At 40.3% G+C, this 25,626-nt stretch overlaps 1 protein-coding gene across 1 annotated transcript in view; it reads right to left on the minus strand.

The window, feature by feature from the left end:
* Nucleotides 1-20,618, minus strand: part of SNX2 (sorting nexin 2) — a 65,840-nt gene extending 45,222 nt beyond the window's left edge. Inside the window, exon 1 of the mRNA XM_015095948.4 lies at nt 20,487-20,618. Coding sequence (XP_014951434.1) covers nt 20,487-20,594 — 108 coding nt within the window. The 5' untranslated portion in view covers nt 20,595-20,618. The remainder of the gene's footprint in view (nt 1-20,486) is intronic.
* Nucleotides 20,619-25,626: the final 5,008 nt, after the last annotated feature.

Consider the following 25,626-nt stretch of genomic DNA (forward strand, 5'->3'; position numbering starts at 1 on the left):
CAAAGCGTTTGACTGTGGATCAAAACAAACTGTAGAAAATTCTTAAAGATGGGAATACTAGACCACCTTAACTGTCGCCTGAGAAGCCTGTATGTGAGTCAAGAAGCAACAGTTAGAACTAGACATGGACAACAAATTAGTTCAAAATTGGAAAAGGAGTGCATCAAGGCTGTATATTGTCACCCTGCTTATTTAACTTATATGTAGAGTACATTATGTGAAATGCTGGGCTGGGTGACCCACAAGCTGGAATCAAGACTGATAGGAGAAATATCAACAACCGTCACTCTTGGCAGAGAATGAAAAGAAACTAAAGAGCCTCTGGAAGAGGGTTAAAGAGGAGAGTGAAAAGGCTGCCTTAAAACTCAACGTGTAAAAAACTAAGATCATGGCGTTTGGTCCCATCACTTCATGGCAAATAGAAAGAGAAAAAGTGGAAACAGTGACAGAGTTTATTTTCTCAGGCTCCAAAATCACTGCAGAGGGTGATTGCAGCCAAGAAGTTAAAAGACGCTTACTCCTTGGAAGGAAAGCTATGACATATATAGACAGCATATTAAAAAGCAGAGACATCACTTTGCTGACAAAGGTCCATATAGTCAACGCTACGGTTTTTCCAGTAGTCATGTACAGAGTGACAGCTGGACGATAAATAATGCTGAGCGTCAAACAATTGATGTTTTTGAGTTGTGATGTTGAAGAAGACTCTTGAGAGTCTTTGGATTGCAAGAAGATCAAATCAGTCAATTCTAAAGGAAATCAAGCCTGATCATACACTGAAAGGACTAATGGTGATTCGACTCATTGGAAAAGACCCTGATGCTGGGAAAGACTGAGGGTAGGAGGAGAAGGAGGCAAGAGAGCATAAGATGGCTGGATGGCATCACCAACTCAATGGACGGGAGTTTGAACAAACTCTGGAAGATAGTGAAGAACACAGAAGCGTGGCATACTGCAGTCCATGGACTGCAGAGAGTCAGACGTGACTTAGTGACTGAAGAACAACAGAAGAGCCAAATGATTCTCAACAAGGGAGCAAAGGCAACATAACGTGGAAAAACGAGTCTCTTCAACAAACAGTGCTGCAACAACTGAAAATCTGCATGTAAGAAAAGCATCTAGAAACAGAACTTACAGCCTTCACAAAAATCAACTCAAAATGGATCACTGCCCTAAAGATAGAGCACTGAAGTATAAAGTTTCTAGACGATAACTCGAGAGGAAATCTAGATGACCTCCTGTTTCATAGTAAGTTTCTAGATACAACAGAGGGAAAAATCCATGAAAAAAACATTTGATAAGACAGACTTCACCAAAATTAAAATAAAAACTACTCTGCAAAAGACAGTGTCAAGAAAATGGAAAAACAAGCTGCAGACTGGGAGAAAATATTTTCAAAAGACATAGCTGACAAAGCCTTTTTATCCAAAGTATACAAAGAACTCTTAAAACTCAACAATTAGAAAATGAACAACCCAATTTAATAACAGGCCAAAGACCTTAACGGATACTTCACCAAAGATAAACATATGGCAGATAACCATATGAAAAGATGTCCCACATCATACGTTATCAGAGAAATGCAAACTAAAACAACAGTGAGACACCCTATACCTCACAGTGGATTCACTCCAGACACCTAGTAAAGTGATCAAAATTTCGAACACTGATACCACCGAACGCTGATGAGGATGTGAAGCCAGAGGAACTCTCATTCACTGCTGGTGGGAATGCAAAGTGGTATAACCACTATGGAAGGCCATTTTGGCAGTACATTTATAAGATAAGCATACTCTTATTATGTGTTCCAGCAACTGTGATCTTTAGTAGTCATCCAGGGGAGCTGATAACATACCCACACAAAAACATGCAGATAATGTTAACAGTAGCTTTAATTATAATTGCTAAATTTGGAAGCAATGAGGATGTTCTTCAGTGGGTGACCGGGTAAGCAAACTACAGTACATCCAGACAATAGTTTGCACTGTATTATTCAGACCAAAAGGAAATGAAGCACCTGACCATGAAAAGACATAGAGGAAACTTAAATGTGGAAGAAGCCAGTCTGAAAGACCTACATGTTACATATTTACAACTGTATTGCACTGTTGAAAAGGCGAAACTATGGAGATAGTAAAGACGAGTGGATTGGGGGAAGGGTGGGATGAACAAGCAGAGCAGAGAGGACTTTCAGGACAGTGAAACTACTCTGTAATATATTATACCAGTGGACACGTCATTAAATTTGCCCAGACACAGAGAACGTACAGCACCAGGGTGAACCATAAAGTAGACTACGGATCTTGGATGACTGTGATTTGTCAGTGTAGTTTTACCAGTAGTAGCAAAGGTACCACTATGGTGGAGGATACTGATAATGAAGAAAAATCATGTGTAGGCGCATTATATGGGAAATCTCTATACTTTCCACTCAATTTTGCTATGAACTTAAAACTGCTCTAAAAGGTAAAGTCTGTTTTTCAAAAGATAAAGCAGCAGAGTGGCATTTGGTTCCACAGAAAAATGCTTCGAATATGCCACTATATAAAAGAAATAGTTACCTATAAGTACGACCCAGTTTCCTGACACTACTCATTAAAAATAAATGCTGCTGGGCTTCCCGGGGGCTCAGTGGTAAAGAATCTATCTGCCAATGCAGGAGACACGGGTTCAGTCCCTGATCCAGAAGACCCCATATGCCACAACCTGTGCACCAAAACTATTGAGCCTGTGCTTTAGAGCCTGGGAGCCACAGTTACTAAGCCGACACACCACAACTAATGAAGCCTGCGTGCCCTAGAGCCCATGCTCCCCCACAAGAGAGCCACCACAATGAGAAGCCTGTGTATCGCAACCAAAGAGTAGTCCCTGCTTGCAATAACTAGAGAAAAGCCCTGCAGCGATGAATGCCCAGCACAGTCATAAACAAAATTATGAAAAAAAGAATAAACACATACTCTTTAAAAACCAACCAATCAATACACAAATAAATACTGTTTTTTGCAGCTGGTCCTCTCTTTGTGGGGGTCCCAACAGATTCAATCAACTGCAGATTGACAATTTTTTTTTAAAATTTCAGAAAGATTCAATAAAGCGGATTTTGCCACACACCAGCTTGGTAAAGAACCCGCCTGCAATGTGGGAGACCTGGGTTTGATCCCTGGGTTGGGAAGATCCCTGGGAGAAGAGAAAAGCTACCCATTCCAGTATTCTGGCCTGGAGAATTCCACGGACTGTATAGTCCATGGAGTCTCAAAGAGTCAGACACGACTGAGTGACCTTCAGGGCTTCCCTGATAGCTCAGTTGGTAAAGAATCTGCCTGCAATGCAGGAGACCCCGGTTTGTCTCCTGGGTTGGGAAGATCCGATGGAGAAGGGATAGGCTACCTACTCCAGTATTCTTGGGCTTCCCTGGTGGCTCAGCTGGTAAAGAATCGGCCTGCAGTGGGGGAGACCTGAATTTGATCTCTGGGTTGGGAAAATCCCCTGGAGAAGGGAAGGGTTACCACCGTATTCTGGCCTGGAGAATTCCATGGACTATATAGCCAATGGGGTCACAAAAAGCTGGACACTACTGAGCACTACTTTCACTTTCACTTCAGCAACCTAATTGCACAGCTGCTGCCGCTAAGTCACGTCAGTCGTATTCGACTCTGTGCGACCCCTAGACGGCAGCCCACCAGGCTCCTGTCCCTGGGATTCTCCATGCAAGAACACTGGGGTGGGTTGCCATTTCCTTCTCCAGTCCATGAAACTGAAAAGTGAAAGTGAAGTCGCCCGGTCGTGTCCACGACTCTTCACAATGCCATGGACTGCAGCCCACCAGGCTCCTCCGTCCATGAAATTTCCTAGGCAAGAGTACTGGAGTGGGGTGCCATCGCATTTACATAGTATTTACTATTTATAAGCATTTACAGTGACATAGGTATTATGAGAAAATTTGAGATGATTTTAAAGTATATGGGAGGATGTGTATAGGTTATATGCAACACTATGCCATTTTAAATGAGAGACTTCCTAAAAGGGATTTTGGTGTCTGTAGTGTGTCCTAAAACCAATGCCGTATGGATACTGAGGGAGATTATACTTGCTTTGAGTAAGAAACAGGCATTAAGGGCCTATATATAATAGACCTGGGCACTCAACTTGATTATTAATAGAGATTTTTATTTTTAAAATGTCAAAATTTCCTGGGGATCAGAAGTTTTAGATTTCAGTTTTGCCTGCACACTAACTCTTCCATGTTTACATAAATTTCCTTGCTGTTGTTGTTCAGTCACTAAGTCATGTCCAACTCTCTGCAACCCCACGAACTACAGCATATCAGGCTACCCTGTCTTTCACTATCTCCCAAAATTTGTTCAAACTCATGAGAAGTACATCAGAACTGCTATAATGGTGCTTCCCCCCGCCCCTTTTATCCCACTTCACTATTTTACAATTTCTAAATCTAGAGTCATCTAACTTGATTTCTTTTTGCATTTCTTAACTTTGTTTGATAGTAACTTTGAAAAACACCAAAATTTGTAAAAATTACATGCAATCTTAAAAATAGTCAATCTCAACTCAAGGCTATTATTTAGTGCTTGTGTAATGAATCTGTGATCAAATCTCAAGAGAAAAGACAATTTACAGATCCTAACCCCAAAGCAGATATTGCAGTATTAGCCAAGAAAACTTTTACAAGGTTTTCAAGCTATGCTCTATGAGATAAAGGTAAATATATCTGAAGTGAATGAAAAAATGAATGTTTGCAGCAAAGAAATAGAACCTACCAAAAAAAAAAAAAAACCAAACCAAACAAACAAAAGAGAAAGAGAAAAAAAAGAAAAAAGGAAAACTCCAGAACTAAAATCAAAGTATCTAAAAAAGTTCACAGACTGGGTTCAATAAAAGAATAAAGATGAAACAGAAAAGTGTCAGTGAACTTGAAAATAAATCCGTATGAAGTAGCCAATCTGAATAATCATGAAAAAAAAAAGCTGAATAAAATGAACAAGACCTCAGCAGTCTGCAGGATATTAGAAGGTCTAACATTTATGTTACTGAAGTCACTAGAGAGATGAAAAATTTCTGCAGAAATATATACAGAAAAAAACTGTTGAAAATTCTTGAAGCTGAGGATATAAATGTATAGAAGCAAACTTCAAAGAGGATAAAACCAGAGAAAACTATGACTACAACATATTATCACATTGCTAAAAATTAAACTATTAGGGGAAAAAATGAAAGTAATGAGAGAAAAAAACCCACCATTTTCACAGGGACATATCAGTTTTAATGACTGTAGATTTCTCATCAGAAATCATAAGACTAAAACAGTCTAAGAATAGTTTCTAAGTGATGGAAAAAAAACTGTCTACCCAAAAATCTATAAACAGCAAAAATATCCTTCAGGAATAAAGGTAAAATAGTTTTCAGATGAAGTACAAATAAGATAACTCATCATCAACAGACCTGGTCTAAAAAAAAAGCTAAAAGAAATTTTTTAAGCTCAAGAAAAATTATACAAAAGGAAACAATGAAAGAAGGAAACATAACAGGAATGCTAAATATCTGAATAACATAAACTACTTTTTCCATCTTCAATTCGTTAAAAGAGATACGACAATTCAAAGTAAAAACTGTAATACAGGATACAATTGTAACACATAGAGACTATTAATAACCTATGATGTATTCTTATCACAAATAAATGTTCATACTATGCTAATATCTTGGATATTCATAGTTCTTTGACATCAAAGTCACAGAGAAAGAAAAACTAGAATGTTTATGTAACAGAATGGACTCTTTCCTACCATAGGTTAGTGCCTGGGAGTGGAGAACAAGATGGGAATGGTGTGGACCAGGAACAGCTCCAGTAATGGCTGGGGTGGCCGCAGGCGTCCCCTGTGAAGAGGCTACAAGGCGTGTGCTTTATATCAGCCCATCCATCAGCAACACAGTGCCCTGCTGCTCTGCTCACTGAGCAGCCACTCAGTAAATGCTCTCAGGACTCACTCGCCTCTGCCTCTGCCTCTCCATGTCTCTTTCAGTTTCCAAGTGGGTACAGGAAGAGCTGTTCTCAACTGGACAGAAAGGAGTATGGAGAGACTGACCACTGAATGAGGAAGTGATGGTAGAAGAGTAGTGTGACAGCTTCTGCGGATCTAAATTATCCAAGACAGGTTATTCAACACAGATATTGAGGAAACATATTTATCTTTCCCCCCAAAAGATTAGGTCTGTTTAATATCCAGTCTAATAAAGACTAGGCTTCCCTGGTGGCTCGATGGGAAAGAATCCATCTGCAATGCAGGAGATGCAGATTTGATCCCTAGGTTGGGAAGATCCCTTGGAGAAAGAAATGGCAACCCATTGCAGTATTCTTGCCTTGGAAACCCCATGGACAAAGGAGCCTGGCAGAGGCTACAGTCCCTCGGGGTCATAAAAGAGTCAGACATGGCTTGGCAACTAAACAACAACAATAAAGATACTGTATTTTCTAGAGCAAAGAACAGGCAGACATTGTCTAGTATAAATGATTTAGGTTCTGTAAACTCAAGTTTCTCAGCTATGACACAAACCAGAGGCTGGTGCAATGCTGGTCTGGGCCCTTCTGTCTCATCATGCTGGCAAGAGAGGGGCAAGGGAAAGAGGTACAAAGACACTCATGCTATTTGCTATGCACTGAGTATAAAATCCTTTATTATGTCAACCTCTAGCAACCATAAAAGAAATTAGCTGTCAGCTCAGCAGGGAAGTAAAATTTACCCTTTATAGTTCTTAAAAGAAAAACTCAGTGATCTTGAAGATAAGTCTTAGAAATATCCAATCTGAGTAATAGAGAGGGAAAAAGAAATGAAGAAAATGAACAAAATCCTAAGGACCTGTGAAACAATATAAAAACGTTCAACAATCCCATTACTGAAGCCCCCAAAAAGAGCAGCACAAAAAATTTTTTTAAGAAGTTATGGCTAATTCTCCAGATCTGGTGCAAGACATTAATTTACAGATCCAGCAACATGAGAACTCCAAACAGGATTACTCCAGAGAAAACCAGATGCAGTCTCATCATTAAAAATGGCTGAAACCGAAACACTAAAAAACTAAAAACTTGAAGCAGCTAAGGAAAAACAAACAAAAATTAACACTTATAGAAACAGAAGAACTGAGTATTTCTCATCAGAAATCAGAGACCAGAAACAGTAGCACAAAATCTTTAAAGTGCTGAAAGAAGTGCGAATGCAGAATTCTATATCCAGCAAAACACCCTTCAGGAATGACGGTGCAATAAAGTCCTTCTCAGATTAAAGGAAACTATAGCAATCTGCCATCACTAGATCAGCTTTTTTATAAAAAAGTGCTAAATTCTTTGGCCTAAAGATACACAATACAAAAAATGTAAATACACCAGTTATAATATACAGGTGGCCAGACTGTGTATAAAAGTAACAATTCACAACAATACGCTGCCCACAAAGCCCTACTTTAAAGATATAAATAACTTAAAACTGAAAGAATGGAAAAAAACATGCTATGCTACCAAAGAAGAGCTGGAGTGTTACATCAACAGTAGATAAACTTAAGAATATCACTGGCAGTAAAGAGGGGTTTGTTGCTGTTGTTTAGTCGCTAAATTGTGTCTGGCTCTGAGACACCATGGACTATAGCCCACCAGGCTCCTCTGTCCATGATATTTCCTGGAGCAAGAATACTACAGTGGTGTACCATTTCCTTCTCCAGGGGATCTTCCCAACCCAGTGATTGAATCAGTGTCTCCTGCTTGGCAGGTATATTCATTACCACTGAGCCACCTGGGAAGCCCAAGAAAGGAGTAGTATCATATGATAAAAGGATCAATGTGCCAAGAAGTTGCAATGATACTAAACTGCAGTAATTGATACAATAAATACAGATAATAAGAGAAGGTAGAGAAGATCTGGAAAATACTACCAGTCAACTTGACTTTTAGAGACTATTTCAACAGTAACATCAGACTATACATGTTTTTCAAGTACACACAGACTATTCACTATAGGAGGGCACATTCTGGGCCATCAGACAAACCTGAACAAATGTAAAAGAACTGAAATCATAAAACACTCTCTGACAATCAAATAAGCAGCTATGCAGAAAGCTATGCAGAAAATCCTCAGATTTTGGAAATTAACACTTCTAAATAACCTGTAAGTCAAAAAGGATGTTACAAGGGAAACTAGCAAACAGTTTAAACTGAACGAAGACAAAAACAATATTAAAGTTTGTGGGAGACAGCTAACACAGTGCTTCAGAGAAATACATAACTAAACACGAGTACTCAAAAAAAGCCTTTTATCAATAATCAAAGCTTTTATTTGACAGAACAGAAAAGCACACCAAACAGCAAGCAGAAGAAATTACTAAAATTAAAAAGAAAACAAAAAACAGAAATCAAGAAACCAAAAACTGATTCTTTGAAAAAGAAAAAAAAATCCCAATAAAATGACAAAGCCTTAGCAAGATTAAAACAAAACAATAACAAGCAAAGAGCTGGCATAAATTACCAATATAAGGAATAGAAAGGGAGGTGTGTCACCCATAGACTCCATGGATGCAGTAGTAAGTATGGAGTATTATGAAAAACTTCTGCCCATAAATTTCACAACTTACACTGAACGGACAAATTCCTTTAAAGTCATATACCGCCAAAGTTCATCAAGAAGAAATACTTTCATAACTATCAGAGACACTGAATCTGTAGTTAAAAATCTAACAAACAAAACTACATGTTCAAATGATTTCACTAGCAAGTTCTGCCAACAATTAAGGCAAACATAAGACTAATTCCACACAAACTCCTCAAGAATACAGAAGAGGAGAAAACACTCTCCAATTCATTTAATGAGGTAAGCATTTCTGATACCCAAAATCAGACATTACAAGTAAAATAAAACAGCACCCAAGTATCTGTCACAAACATGGACACAACAGCAGCAAAATACTAGCAAACTGAGTGCAGCAATATATAAAGAAAAATAAACACATTATGGCTGTGTGGGAATTCAAAGAATTCAAGGTTTACTCAACATTTGAATATCAATCAACACCACTTTATCAATAAACTAGAGAATCACATGAATATATTACATGCAGAAAAAGCATTTGCCAAAATTAATATCCATTCATAGATACAAAATGCAGAAAACTAGGAATAGAAGGGAAATTCTTTTACCCAATAAAAGCCATCTACCAAAACAATACTCCAGAAAGAAAAAAAACGAACATTTTCCTCCTATGAGCATGAATGGGGAAAAGATACCCACAATCACCACTTCTATTCAATATTACACTGGTGGATTCAGCTAGTGCATTAAGGCAAGAAAAAGATAAATTTCAGACTCTGAAACTCTACTAGAACTAGTGTCTAGCAACAGTTGCAGAAAACAGAGAAAATGTGCTATTAATGAGAGAATGTAAAAGATATAAAAGCACCAAAAAGCCGTAAAATAGGTATAAACTAATAAAATGTGCACTAGATTTGTATGCTGAAAAGTAGAAACAAGAATGAAAAAAAAAACAAGTAAAACCTGAAAGAACGAAAAGAGAGAGAGAGAGAGAAATAGTATACTTATGGCTTAAAGGCTCTTAATAGTATCAAGATGCTAATTCTCCCCCAAACTAATGAACGGGTTCATAGTTATCTCAATTAAAATCGCAGCAGGAATTTTTGATAGAAAGCAATAAATAGGTTCTAAAGTTATATGGGCAGGCAAAATAACAAGAATAGTCAAAAAACAATTTTGAAAAGAACAAACTCACCGGATTCACACTACTTGATTTCAAAACTCAGTGAATCAAGACAACATTCAACTGGCAGAAAGACAGTCAAAAGACCAACTACACAGAATCCAGAAATAGACCCACACATAAATGTTCTATTGATTTTTCGATAATCATTCAAAGAAAACCCAAGGAAGAATTTTTTTTTTAAGTTCAGCTTCTTTATCTTAATACAAATCTTAAATCTACTGATGTTGTTTCATGTACTGAAAAATGCAGTCAACTAACAAGATTTATAGAGCATTCGGCTCAGTATCAAACTAAATATATTCTTTTCAAGTACACACATACTGCTTACCACAAAAGACCATATTCTGAGCCATAAAGCAAACTGTAACATGACTATCTTTCAATAATTGAAATGAGATTTTATATGCAAAAAAATGAACCTCAACTCATAAGAAAATTAACTCAAAATCAATCAAGTCTAACTATAAATAAGCTAAAACTTTAAAACTTATAGAAAACAAACATAGGAAAAACTTTTGTGACCTTGGGCAATGCTACCCAAGGATTTCATATGCAACGTATAAGGCTGCTGCTGCTGCTAAGTCGCTTCAGTTGTGTCCAACTCTGTGTGACCCCACAGACTGCAGCCCACCAGGCTCCCCCGTCCCTGGGATTCTCCAGGCAAGAACAGTGGAGTGGGTTGCCATTTCCTTCTCCAGCGTATGAAAGCGAAAAGTGAAAGTGAAGTTGTCCCACTCTTCGCAACCCCATGGACTGCAGCCTACCAGGCTCCTCCGCCCATGGGATCTTCCAGGCAAGAGTACTGGAGTGGGGTGCCATTGCCTTCTCCAAACATATAAGGCATTATCAATCAAAAATGGATAAAACAAGCCAGACCGGGAAAAAAATACCTACAAAACATATGTGATGAAGGATTTATATTCAGAATACATGGAAAAATTCTCAAAACTCAATAAGGAAACCTATTTTAAATGGGAAAAAGATGAAAAAACACTAAAGACAACTTTCAGATGGTGAATATGTAGGCAAAAAAGTACTCACCGTCATTAATCATTAGGGAATATATATTAAAATCACAATGAGATAACACTACATATCTCTTAAAAAAATTAAAAAGCAGTGGTATGCTGGTATATATTTAGCAATCAGGTCTCTGGGAAAGAAGACCCTGAACTTTAGCTTTCGCTGATTTCTGTGGCATAAACAATTACCTCTGTGGCCGATCACTCCTTACTGAAAATGGAGCTAGTAAGACACTTTACACCACACAGATACAATAGACACATTAATTCAGGAGCTCAGAAACTAGTAAAACACAGTAAAGAAATAAACAAGTGCCAGTTGTAAATATTTACTGCCTTTTAAAATATAATTTATGTTTACATAACCTTTAACAATGACTGTTTACTAACCAGCTTACAAAATTCCTGAAAATTTAAAGATCAGTTCTTTCAAGCCAGCATAAGTCAGATATGTGGATCACAACCAACTGTGGAAAACTCTCACAAAGATGGGAATACCAGACCACCTGACCTGCCTCCTGAGAAATCTGTATGCAAGTCAAGAGGCAACAGTTAGAACTGGACATGGAAAAACAGACTGGTTCCAAATTAGGAAAGGAGTACATCAAAACTGTATACTGCCACCCTGCTTATTTAACTTACATGCAGAGTACATCATGTGAAATGCCGGGCTGGATGACTCACAAGCTGTAATCAAGATTTCTGGGAGAAATAGCAACAATCTCAGATACGCAGATGATACCACTTTAATAGCAGAAAGCGAAGAGAAACTAAAGAGCCTCTTGATGAAGGTGAAACAGGAGATTGAAAAAGCTGGCTTAAAACTCAACATTTAAAAAAACAAAAAGAATGGGATCAGTACCATCAGTTGATGGCAAATAGATGGGGAAAAAGTGGAAAACAGTGACAGAATTTATTTTCTTGGGCTCCAAAATCACTGCAGATGGTGACTACAGCCATTAAATTAAAAGACATCTGCATGTTCCTTGGAAGAAAAGCTATGACAAACCTAGACAGTATATTAAGAAGCAGAGACATCACTTTGTCGACAAAGGGCCATACAGTCCAAGCTATGGCTTTTCCAGTGGTCATGTACAGATGTGACAGCTGGAGCATGAAGAAGTGCTGGAGAACTGATGCTTCTGAACTGCAGTACTGGAAGACTCTCAAGAGTCCCTTTGACAGCAAGGAGAGCAAACCAGTCAATCCTAAAAACAATCAACCCTGAATACTCATTGGAAGGACTGATGCTGAAGCTGATGCTCCAAAACTCTGGTCACTTGGTGCGAAGAGTGGACACACTGGAAAAGATCCTGATGTTGGGAAAAACTGAGGGCAAGAGAAGGGGGGCAAAAGAGGATGAGATGGTTGGATGGCATCAATGACTCAATGGACATGAGTTTGGGCAAACTCCGTGAGATGGTGAAGGACAGGGAAGCCTTGTGTGCTGCAGTCCACGGGGTTTTAAAGAGTTGGACAAGACTTAGCAACTGAACAACAAACAAAGCATGCCACTGCCTGAAACAGAACCGATACTAACAAATAGTGACAAGGATGTGGAGCAACTGAATTCTCAACCATTGAAGGGACTTCCCTGGTGGACTACTGGCTAAGATTCAAGCTGCCAATGCAGGGGACCCATGTTTGACCCCTGATCTGGGAACTAGATACCATATGCTGCAACTAACAGTTCGCATGTCATATTAAAGATCCCGCATGCTACAACAAAGACCGAAGATCCTAAGCACCTCAACTGAGACCCACTGCAGCCAAATAAATAAATAAACATATTTTTTTTAATGGCTCAAAACACCACTGAAACCTGTCTCTTTTGCTTCTTTCTCAGAATGTTTTATAATGTTATTACATTTCAGAGATAAAATGAATGAAAACCTGACCAGATACTAAAACAGGCAAAACCAGCTGCACCTAAGGGTCCTTCAGGCGATCCTTCAGGATTCACACTCAATAAATATATACAAAGCTAAGTAGGAAAAAGCTTTCAATATTAAGGCAAATTTTATAACGGGAGGAACATACCATAACATGCTTTTGTCTTGAAGAACCATGCTTTTGTTTATCAGTTTTTAAAGAATAACTGTATCTGTTTCTTTCTGGCTGTGCTGAGTCCTCCCCGCCATGCAGGCCTTCTCCCGTTGCTGCGCCGGTGCTTCCCCTCATTGCAGAGCGCAGGTTCCAGGGCACCTGTGTTTCAGCGGCCGTGGCATACGGGCCCAAGAGTTGTGGCACACGGGATTCGGTGCTCCAGAGCATATCATGATTTTGTTTTAGTGAAACCATATGTGATTAGTTCTCAGACTTGGAGAACTCTGTCTTAATGGACATGGTCTTGAGTTATATTGAGCTAGCCAAAAAGCTCACTCACTTTTTTCAAACGAACTTTTTGGCCAACCCAATATTATTACTACAGATACCTATTATAATTTGAGTTATATTATTAAAGAGCCATCAACCTGTAAGACTAAAAGTAAATAACTTCATCTCCCTTTGCCTTATCCCCCCACCCCAAACCTTTCTAGCAGAAAGTTTGGCAGTTTCTGAGAAAGTTAAACATGTATTTACCACAAAACCAGTCATCCTACTTCTAAGTATTTTCCCAAAGGAGATGAAAAATATGTTCATACAAAAATCTGTACATATATGTCTATGTCATCTCTTCATTAATGTCCCCAAACTGTAAACAACAGAAATGTTCTTCAACAACAAAAAACTGTGATGCCTAATACAATGCAATACTAAGTTCAGCAATAAAAATGAATGGCTCTTGATACACGCAACATCCATAAATATCAGACACTTCAGGTTAAGTTACAGAAGCCTCATTCAGGAAGTTTCACACAGTTTTGTTTGTACAAAATATAATTCCATTTATATGATTCCATTTATACGAAATTCTGGAAAAGACAAAACTACAGGCAAATGCAGATCAGTGGGTGCCAGAGGCTGGGAGTGGGTGGAATTAACTACATGAGGGAATTTTTAGAAGGTGATAGAAATGTCATGCATCTTCAATGAGGTGGTAGCGAACTTTACTGAGGTAAATTTTATCACAACTAAAAACTATCATCACAGGGAAAAAACACAAGAGTTCAATTTTATAGGAAAGTGGGCACTCGAAAATTAACATGAAAGACAAATTTTAGGAGTTCCCTGGTCGCCCAGTAGTTAGGACTCCATGTTTTCACTGCCAAGGGCCTGGGCTCAATCCCTGGTAGGGGAACTAAGATCCTACAAGCCGTGTAGCATGGCAAAGGAAAAAAAAAGAAAAAAAATTATTCTATTTCAGGAAAAAAAATGAAAAAATTTGAGCACCTCTGCCTCAAGCAACTAAAGGGTAACATTTTTTTTTATAGGCACTAAAAGTAGTTCAGTCCTTATATTTAATAGTTTCCAGGGCAAGTGGTCAACTAGTTATACCTTGTCAAAAATCTCTTTCTAGTGTTTCCCATGCAGTTGTCTTTAAATACCTGGTCAGAAAATGTCTTTCCTCTGAAACAGGTAATTCATAATGAAATTTTAAAAAAAATTTTAAAGATGGATGCCAACCTAAAGATTTGAAGACAGAATTAGGAAAACAAGATACACGCTTTTACTACCTGTTGTGTTGAAACAGTAGATACTAAACTTCAGTTCTTTATCAAAAGACTCCTTAGTCTTTCTCTACTTGCTCTCTGCTGATGTCATCTACTTTTCAAGGTTTCAAAGATCACATCTACACAATTGTCACTGCAGGCTTCTACACTATTTCTGCTGCTGCTGTTTGCTACACCGTGTCTTACTCTTCGTGACCCCATGGACTGAAGACGCCAGTGATAGTCCGTCACTGTCTTCTGGAGTTCGCTCAAATTCATGAGCACAGAGTCAGTACTGCTTTCCAATCATCTCATCCTCACAGTACATGGTACTGTTTCTGTACCATGTACATATTTCAGTTACACACATTATCACCTGGTATTGCAGGTGTTTTTTTCCGCAAAGCCGTGTTTATTATGCTGACTCCTGTTCATTCATATACTCCATGAGGCCAAGGACTAGATTTCCACAGTTCAATTTGGCGTCGCCATTCAATAAATTGTATTGAATCTGTATCTCTACTCCATCCGGGATTTCTAGCTGTCTGATAGTCTCTTCATTGATGTAACCTATTCCCAAATGAAATAAATTTATAACTCCTTCCCCGAGACATTAAAAGCGTTAAGATGGCCATCTTTTAATCTTGTTATGGTATCAACCTCCTTCTCTCCTTTATTAATTGCACTATTCCTCTTGAGGTCTTTAACCTTAGACTCAAAATAACCTCCAGCTCATCAACCTACCAATGATACCTCCTACAAATTTATCTCCCAAACTGCCAGAACGTTAAGCTTCCAAGGCAATCATATTACTGCCCTGAAAATCCTGTAGGGCTCTCATGCACCTATGTAACAAACTTCAAAGCTCTGCAGTCTCACCACGTGAACCTGTAACACCCTGTATAGAGCCACTCAAAATTATTTATGGTTCCTTACAATACGGACTGAACCGTAAGTGACATTTGCTATTTTCCCACATTGAAAATTTCATTCCACCCTTTAAAGTCTCTCTTAAATATTATCATCTCAGTGGCTGTTCCTAGCCAGTAGAAACATTTATGTCCATCTACCACATGTCAGGAATGCTGGTAAGAGTTAACAATCTCCCCCAGTTCACTGGTACTTTCAGTGAAAATTGGTGTGTTTTCAGAACATAGTCACAATCTCTTTGGATCTGAGTTTTCTATACTTCTCTTTCTTCTTCACCAGAGATTTTCTTTCCTCAAAGATCTGCTGATATCTAGTTGATCTTTGTACTCCCACTATCATCTAAAAAGTACAGCAGAGAGTAAACACTCAAGTATTTACTGAAATCAACCAAGTACAGCATCTTCTGAGCAGGCATGGGGCTACATGGTGGGGAAGGAATTCTAAGACCTGTGAACCTCCCATCTGGAAATTTCACTTGAAATATTCGATAAACTCTACCATGAGACAGTGTTAGGGAAACTGTGGTACTCAGCTTAACTTCAGCTGACCTTAAGATGAGAAGCTAGTACGAGAACCAAGTATAAACATCTATAGTCAACCAATTTTCAGAAACAGTGTCAAGACCATTCAATGCACAGTCTTTTCAACAAATGGTGCTGTGACAACTGGATAGCCACAAGCAAAAAAAAAAAAGTTTCTCTCATACCATATACAAATGTTAACTCAAAACAGATCAAAGCCGAAACTATAAAACTCTTAGAGGAAACCTGCATGATCTTGGATTTGGCAGGGGATTCTTATATACGATGCTGAAAGCATGAGCAACAAAATAAAAAGTAGATGAACTGAATTTCATCACGTTTTTAAAAAGCTTGTGCTTCAGAGGACACCAGAGGAAATGAAAAGACAATTCATGGAATGGGAGAACATCTGCAAATCATGCATCTGACAAAGAACTTGTATCTAGAATACACAAACAATTTTTTATAAATAAAAAGACAACCCAACTAAAACATGAGCAAAGGCTCTGAACAGACATTTCTTCATAATGTACAAATGGCCAACAAGAACATGAAAAGAAAATATAGTCTTTAAGAAAGACTTAATTTAGTCTTAAAGAAAATATAATCAGTCTCACTGTTGATATATGTCTGTTCTGGTATACAGACGTGATTTTTGTTGTCATAGCACTACAGTGAAATACCCAAATAAAAACTTAAATTCATAAAAAAAGAAAATATAATCAAAACCACACTAAGATACCATTTCTCAAGCATTATGATGGATAGAATAAAAAAGTCAGATAACAACAAGTATTGGTGAGGATGTGGAAAACTGGGTTCCCTCATACATGGCTGGTGGGAATGTAAAATGGTGTGGCCATTTTGAGAAACTCCAGCAATTCCTCAACTGATTAAAAGCAGAGTCATCGTATGATCCAGCAATGATAATATGCAAAATGTGGAAACAACGCAAATGTCCAACAAATGACAAAATGGATCAACAAAATATGGTATAGCCACACAATGGAATGTTATTCAAGCATAAAAAGGAGGACATACATAGACTCTGAAAACATCAGGTTAAGTGAAAAAAGTCAGTCACAAAAGACCACATATTACATGATTTCACTCATATGAGGTCCAGAATAGGGAACATATAGATAGAAAGTGAATTAGTAGTTGCCTAAGGTTTATGGAATGGGGATGGGGGTGATAGTTAAAGGGTACAGGGTTTCTTTCTGAGGTAATAAAAATGTTGCAATATCTGTGAATATACCAAAACACATAAAACTGTACATATTACATGGGTGAACTGTATGGTCTATGAACTAAAAAATGAACAACACTGCAAATCAACTATTAATTTACTCTAACAAAAATTTAAAAAAAAAGGAACAGGGCTTCCCTGGTGGCTCAGTGGATAAGAATCAGCTGCCAATGCAGGAGACATGGGTTCAATCCCTGATCCAGGAAGATTCCATATGCTGCGGAGCAACTAAGCCTGTGTGCCACGACCACCAGACCTGTGCTCTAGGGCCTGGGAGCCGCGACTACTGAAGCCCGCGCATCTAGAGGGGACTACCTGGAGAGGAGCCCCCGCTCCTCACAACTAGAGCACGCCCTCGCATGGCAACAGAGACCCAGGGCAACCAAAAATAAAGAAAGAAAAGAACAGGCAAGTAATACATAAATCTCCTGACTTTTTAAAGGTATAGTCTTACTACTTCATGCTACTTTAGAGCAAGCACCTCTTAACCTTAGGACTATATCATTTTTTTAAGGCAGCATTGCAAAACCATCTAAAGCCTCTCAAGTACCAAAAAAAGAACAAGCTTTTGCCAGATTTTTTTCCCTTCTCATTTCTTTCCGTGTCCCCTATGCCCGCCCTTCACCACCGTGTTTCACAGTCACAACAGAAGCATACAACTAGATGTTTCAAATACGCTTTAACTCCTGACTAGGGCTTTATGTGACTGTTCATTTTGAAAAGAAATGATTTTAATACTGGGATTAAAATATACTCACAGCATACATATATACTATGTTGTACAGTCATTACAAGGTTAATAATTATGATATTGAAGCTGTGTATAATTTAATTTTTACTTATATGGATTTCAATTGATTTTTTTTACTCCCAATGCCCTCAAAGGATAAAGTTCCTACATGAACACTTTAAAAACTCTTTTTTTTTTTAATAGAAAGATGTTCATTTTTATGTCTATTATACTTTATAGCTTAGGTAATAACTATTTAAAGCAGATGATCTGCATCAGAATCACCTGGAGCTTTGCAACTCACCCTTGTCTATGGACTAGAAGCAATGTCACAATAAGAGTTTGTTAAAAATGCAGGACACTGGTTTATCCCAGCCCTACAGAATCAAAATTTGCACTTTAACAAGATCTCCAGGTAACTGACATATGAAGTTTGAAAAGCAATGATACAGAACACTCAGAAAAGATGCAGATTCTAGTGAAACAAAGATATCTGCATTTTAAACAAGAATCCTATAGTTTCTCCTCCACACTGAAGTTTGAGAAGCACTATTCTATTCAAAAGAAAAGTGACATGCTGAAAAAATATTCCTTTAGAGCAGCTTTGGTATACTAATAAGTACTGCTATGTACCCTTCCCAAAATTGCTTGAAAAGCAAAAAATAATAATAATTCTGCATTTATAAGCCTCACAGTTATACTACTTTAAAATACCCTGAGTCTCATGAAATAAAGGGTTTAGATGAATACTCAAATCCAACTTTTTAGAAAGCTTTCATAATGCACTAACCACAATACATTTATTCATACTCAGAGCTCTATAGACTTTAACTGGGGAGGGGGGGTGGGGAACACATAGCCTTATTAAACAGTCCCACCCAAATGGGAAATAGAAACTGTAGTTCCTTTCACTCCACTTTAAAAAGACCTCGATTAAACACAATGCTTAGTGATCACAATATTCTAGTTTACACTAACGTTAAGTTTATTCTGATCCTTGTTGGTGGAAAATCTTTGTAGCCCCACAGGGAATACAGGTCTTACAATCCTGCATAGACATTACCTTTCAAAACAAGTCATGTAGCTGTAAAGTATAAAGGACTACAAGGATACTACCCCCAAAAGGTAATTTGCTGTACAAGATAATTTTTATTAAATCTTAGGAGATGCTGGTTTTGACAATTCATTCAACAAATATTTGCAAAATGCAAATGATCAAGATTTTATGAGGAACACAGAGATGATCCAGGTACTATCCCTGCCCCAAGAAGCCTAAAATCTTGAGGAGAGGTGAGGTTTGGCCAGGAACAGGCATATACAATTAGCAGAATACGGTCAGTCCTGAAAACGGTCAGGGAAGTTACCAGTTCCACGCAACTGAAAACTAAATAAAGGATATTCTACCATAATTTTCAATTAATTTGGTGCGGAGTGGATCAAGCTAGGGAAGCTTATTAAAAAAGCACTTTATAAGGAAGTCTAAGGTCAGACGGTTAAGCGTCTGTCTACAATGTGGGAGACCCGGGTTCGATCCCTGGGTCGGGAAGATCCCCTGGAGAAGGAAATGGCAATCCACTCCAGTACTATTGCCTGGAAAATCCCATGGACAGAGGAGCCTGTTAGGCTCCAGTCCATGGGGTCGCAAAGAGTCGGATACGACTGAGAGACTTCACTTTCACAGTCTAAGGTAAACAATTCTTTGGGAAATTTGCTTATATTTTAATACACATACACACACTTAAAGTTCGGCTATCAGGTGTGTGTGCTCTCATCAAAGGCAAAGCAACTGAAACATGAACTAGATTCAGGAGGCCCAATACAGTTAAGTTCATAGAGGGCGTTTCCTTTGACAAAAACAGGAACACGTAGCTTCAGAGATCGCTGATCATGCGAGAAAAGAGGAAAAAGGAGTGAGGATCTGTTATTTCTCCCCTGGTAACTTAAAAAAAAAAACTTCCCCCACTGCCTAGCAGTTTCCTGGACTACTCCCTGCCTTCAACTTTGTATTTTATCAACACTATGATCCTTAAAAGGCTTAGAAACTAAACACAAGCAAAACCGGCCAAATTCATTTACCTATTTAACAGTCTAAAACAGAGGTACCTCCCTCAAGGGGAACTAGCAGTCCTTGATGGTCCAAGACCGGGAAAAAAGTGCATTCGCACGGTCCCTCCAGCGCCCCGGCTACTCGGCGCGCTCTCTTCACTGCTCTCCCTTTTCAGAGGCACACCCTCCCTTGGGAAGGGAAAAGCAAGCACCTCTTGAAAGAGGCTGCGGAGGTTGCCCGGCAGCGCCAGGAGCTGTGCTGAGACCCAGGGCAAGACCTTCAGAGCTCTGGAAGGAGAGGCGCAAGTGACACCGCGGAGGGCCAGCTGAGCGTGGAGAGGACACTCGATGCTCCGTCCGGTCCCGGCCCTCAGGGGATCAGGTCGGCCCCCGGCCCCGCAGTTCGCTCTCCTAAGCAGGCCTGGCCGCCCAGGCCACTCCGGCCCAATGACAGGTACGCGAGGTGGGGCCCGCGTCACAGGTGTCGCCCCAACCAGGTCCTTGCAAACCTGGGGGTTGGGGTGGGGGGGACGCGGAGGGTCAAGTCGAGGCAGGGCAAGCACCGAAAGGTGAGACGGGCGGCAGCAACGGAGCGCAGCACCCACGGCGACGCGGTCTCACCTCTAGGGTGGAGACAGTGCTGGTGAACAGGTCCTCTCCGTCCTCCAGCTCTTCAAAGTCGGTGGGTTTCCCGTCCCCTAGCGGAGGAGGCTCCCTCTCGGCCGCCATCTTCGCTCGCCCAGACGACTGCGCGAGCGGGACCTCGCGGACCTGTCACGTGAGCACGCACGGCTAGGCTAGCGCGCCGGCCGCCGGGCTCCCCCTCCTCCCCGGCCCGCCGCGCGCGGCCCCGCCCAGCGGCGCGCGGCCCCGCCCCCGGTCTCGTGCAGGCGTCCGTCCGAGCGCGCGGCGCTCCTCCCCGCTCCTTTGCGTCTCCTTCCGCCCCCACGTCTGGTCCCGGCTACTTTTTTACCGCCCACTTGCTCTACTGACTGCTGTGGAAGAATCTTGGCGTTCTATTACCGTGTCCCCTTCTTAGCGGGACTAGGCCAAACGACTTTTGTTGTCGTTACCAGTTTTAAATCTTTAGGAAGTGGAAGAGCTTGGGGACCAATCTTTGGGTTTGGGTTATGCACAGACTGAGGGCAAGATTGAGGATCGGCAGGAGAGAGAGACATCTCTCTTAGATCTCTGGGCTGTCCTGTAGAACTTTGAGACATGATGGAAATGTTCTGTCTCAGTACTGTCCACCAAGGCTTCCCTCGCGGCTCAGCGGTAAAAGAATCCGCTTGCAATGCAGGTGTAGGTTCCATCCCTGGGTTGAGAAGATTCTCTGAGAAGGAAATGGCAATCCATTCCAGTATTCTTGCCTGGGAAATCCCATGGACGAAGTAGCCTGGCCGGCTGCAGTCCATGTGGTTGCAAGAGCTGGACACAACGACTAAACCATCACCACCACCGTCCACTAGAGTAACCGATGGGCATTGCAGATAGCAACCTGAGGTTAGTATTTTGCTGGAGAAGAAACCTTCACAGGGATTCTTTACAAAGTAAGTATATAGAAGCCTTCAGCCCTCAATGGCCGGGGAATTAGAAGTCCTGGGTTTTACTGGCTATGTACAAGACTTACTTAGCATCACTGTAATTATTATTGTCTTTTGAAGTGCGTTGAGCAGACGGTTTTCCTAGTCGCTAGGATTTCTTCCACCCCTATTTCTTAATTTTTATGATCATTGTCAAGAAGCATCAACCCAAACCACAACTAATTTAAATAAGTATATCAAGGCCCAAATGTTGCTTGGGTGAGCTGGATGCATGGGCCAGTTGTCACTGTCATGCCACATCACCGTCACCACTGCCGCCGGCCTGTCTGCAATAACCAGCTGTTGAGGCACATTCCCCCGCCTGCATTCCACCACCTATAGACAATCTGTGGTCTGTCACTGATCAGAAACTTTAATCTCTTTTGAAAGTTCACAGTCTGGCTTGAAGTGATTTTTCTCTGTATCCTGTTTATCAGTGCCTCTGTTTATTGCTTACTACTTTCTGTCTTATGCTATGGTCATTTATATTCCCAGCATATCTTTTTTACTGGACATCTGATTTAGTTGAAAGGCAGGTCCAGTCACTTGGAACCACATTAAAAGAGGCTTTTTAAAAACTGTAGTTTAATTATTCCTCGTGTAGGATGAGAAAGGATCCATGACATTATCCAGGGATTACAGACTCCTGTTGTTCTGCCCTCCCTAGGAATAGAATGTCTTCCTTATGGTTCAAGTTGGCTCAACACCACAACCATATTCGAGCAGACAGAAAAGGAATAAAGGGAAATGGAATGACATTCCATTCCCCTTTAAGAACATGGTCCAGAAATGGCACACACACCACTTCTGTCCATATCCCTTTGATCAGCTTATTAGTTGCTTGGCTGTTCCTAGCTGCAGGAGACTAGTAAATACTATCATTATGTGCTTCTCCCACCCTTAAGGTTCTCTTACTCTGGAAGAAACAAACACCACTGTAGGAAACCAGCAGTCTCTGCTATAAATCATCCATTCACTCTTCTCATGGTAGCTAACCTGAATTTCCTTCTGCATAATCATTCTTTTCCACTCTAAGCTAGAAGTCTCCTCCAACTCAGGACTGGAGTATATGACCTAGGTTTAAGTCAAACCTGGCATTGACTCCCTTGACCCTAGTGATTGGTAGGAGGTCAGATTTGGTGACATTTCCCCAAACTCTTAGCAGCTTTGATTGTCTTACTTTCTCTATCCAACCTAAACTCCACTGAGACTATAAAAATTGTCTTGCTCTTTTTCTTCCTTATCCTTTGCTTTTCTGTTTTATCTTCTCTGAGATCCCAAATCCAATCATCAACTTCTGTAATCTTATATCCATATTGCCAAGAACATTTTGAAAAAAAGTAAACCCCAGTCTCAACTGGTGATTCTGCAAGTCCATGATTCTTAACCAAACTCCTCACTGCCTAGATGTCATCACTGGCTTCTTTTCTAAATCTTTCAACCATTCTTTCCAGTAGAGGTTCTAAAAATTCATTTTCTCAACAGGTATCCCATCACCATTTCTCCTCGTTTTGATCAGATGACTTAGCCTGCTCATTCAATGACAAAAACAAAATCTGCCAGTTAAAACCTTCAATCTTCAAGTAGGATGGAAATTCTCTTCTCTCTGTGCCCCCATCACTCACTGTGCATGTTTCTATAACACCTATTATACTGTAGTGTGATCATGACCACTTTTCCATCCCCCTTGATAGTCTGCAGGATTGTTGCATGTCAGGGCTCTTTCTTATTTGACTTTGAATCCTGGGAAGTCAGTCACTCAGTCGTGTCTGACTCTGGAACCACATGGACTGTAGCACATGAGGCTTCCCTGTCCTTCACCATCTCCTGGAGTTTGCTCAAACTCATGTCCATTGAGTCAGTGATGCCATCCGGTCATCTCATCCTCTGTTGTCTCCTTCTCCTCCTGCCTTCAGTCTTTCTCAGCATCAGGGTCTTTTCTAATAAGTCGGCTCTTCATGTCATGTAGCCAAAGTATTGGAGCTTCAGCTTCAGTCCTTCCAATGAATATTCCTTTCCTTAGAGTTGATTTCCTTTAGGATTGACTGATTTGATCTCCCTGGTGTCCAAGAGATTCTCAAGAGTCTTCTCCGGCACCAAAGTTCAAAAGCATCAATTTTTTGGCACTCAGCCTTCTTTATTGTCCAACTCTCACATCCATACATGCCTACTGAAAAAACCATAGCTGGGTGACAATATACAGGGTAGTCCCCTACTAGTCATCAATCACTGTAAACCAAATTATACCAACCTTAGCAGCCTAAAATCACAAATATTTATTTTCTCATAATTTCTGTGGGTCAAAAGTCCAGCTGCAACTTAGCTGAGTGCCTCTGACTCAAGGTGTCTTGCAGGACTGCAGTAAAGGCATCTAGCAGAGTGGCAACCAATTCAAGCAAGACTCAATTGGGAGAGGACTTGCTTCCACGCTCACTCATGTGACTGGTGGCAGGTCTCAGGTCCTTGCTGGCTGTTGTCTGGAGACTGAGTTCCCTTGCATACAAGCCTCTACATAAAGCTTTTGTTTTGTTTCTATTTTTAATTGGAAGATAATTGTTTTAACAATATTGTGTTGGTTTCTGCCATACATCAACATGAATCAGCCATAGGTATACATACGTCCCCTCCCTCTTGAACCTCCTTCCCACTTTCCACCCCATCCCACCCCTCTGGGTTGTCACAAAGCACCATATTTGAGCTCCCTGCCTCATACAACAAATTCCCACTGACTATTTAAACCATAAGGTTTTTCAAACAGCATGTCAGCTTGCTTCCCCTACATGAGGACTCTAAGAAAGATAGAGTGAGCCAGGAAAGGGCAGGAGAGGGTGAACAAGACAGAAGCCAGAGTCTTTTTGTAACCTAATCTCAGAAGTGGCATCTCATCACTTTTGCTGTGTTCTGTTCTTTAGAAGCTCACATTACAGGGAAGGGATTAAATGGGGGATATGATTAACAGGAGGCAGGGATCTTGGGGGTCATTTCAGAGGTTGCCACACACCCCAATTGTGTTTAGTACTCAATAAAATATATAGTATGCTGTTAATACCTTCAGTGAATAAATGAATGAATATATGAAACTCAGAAGAGAGGGCTAAGTGGAAGGTATAAATTCGGTAGTTAATACCACTAGTATATGATATGGCCCAGGTAGTCTGGGAAGCACAACCCTAAGGATCATTAAAGAAGCAGATAAAGGAAGAGGTGGCATAAAGAAAACTAAAAAGCAGCAGATAGATAGGAAGCAAGGTAGGAAGGAGGCAAAAGGAAGTAAAGGAACAAAAGAAAAGAGTGTTTGGCAGTATCCATTGCCTTGGTATATTAATAAGGTGGTAACTGAAAAGGTGAATGATTAATGAGTACAGAAAATGAAGACAGCAAGTTGTGATGGCTGATTTTATGTGTTCCTTTGGCTGGACCACAGTGCCCAGATATTTGGTGAAGTATTACACGGATGTTTCTGTGAAAGTGTTTTGGGGATGAAATGAACCTCTAAATCAGTGGCCTTTTAGTAACAGATTACTCACCATTATGTGGGTGGGCCTCATCCAATCAGGTAAAGGCCTTAATAGACCAAAGACTGACCTCCCCCAAGCAAGAAGCAATTTTGCCAGTAGACCTCTGCCTTTGGGGTTGAACTGCAACTCTTCGCTGAGTCTCCAGCCCACTGACCTACCTTATCAGATTTTGGACTCACTAAAGGCTGCCCTTAGTGATGAGATAGCTAGAGGACATCACTGATGCAATGAACATGAACTTGGGCAAACTCCAGGAGATGGTGAGGGACAGGAAGGCCTGGCGTGCTGCAGTCCATGGGGTCACAAAGAGTTCGCATGATTGGGCAACTGAACAACAACAACAAAGGGCTTCCCAGGTGGCGCTAGTAGTAAAGAACCCACCTGCCGATGCAGGAGACATAAGATACCTGGGTTCCATCCTTGTGTTGGAAAGATTCCCTGGAGGAGGGCATGGCAACCCACTCTAGTTTTCTTGCCAAAACTGGAGAATCCCAAGGACAGGAGCCTGGCAGGCTACAGTTCATGGCTTGCAAAGAGTCAGACATGACTGAAGCAACTTAGCATGCATGTATGCCAGCCTCTACAATTGCATAAGTCAGTTCCTTAAAATAAATCTCTCTCTATATGTAACACATCCTGTTGGTTCTGTTTCTATGGCAA

Source organism: Ovis aries, chromosome 5, assembly GCF_016772045.2.
Source record: "Ovis aries strain OAR_USU_Benz2616 breed Rambouillet chromosome 5, ARS-UI_Ramb_v3.0, whole genome shotgun sequence".
Taxonomy (NCBI): Eukaryota; Metazoa; Chordata; class Mammalia; order Artiodactyla; family Bovidae; genus Ovis; species Ovis aries.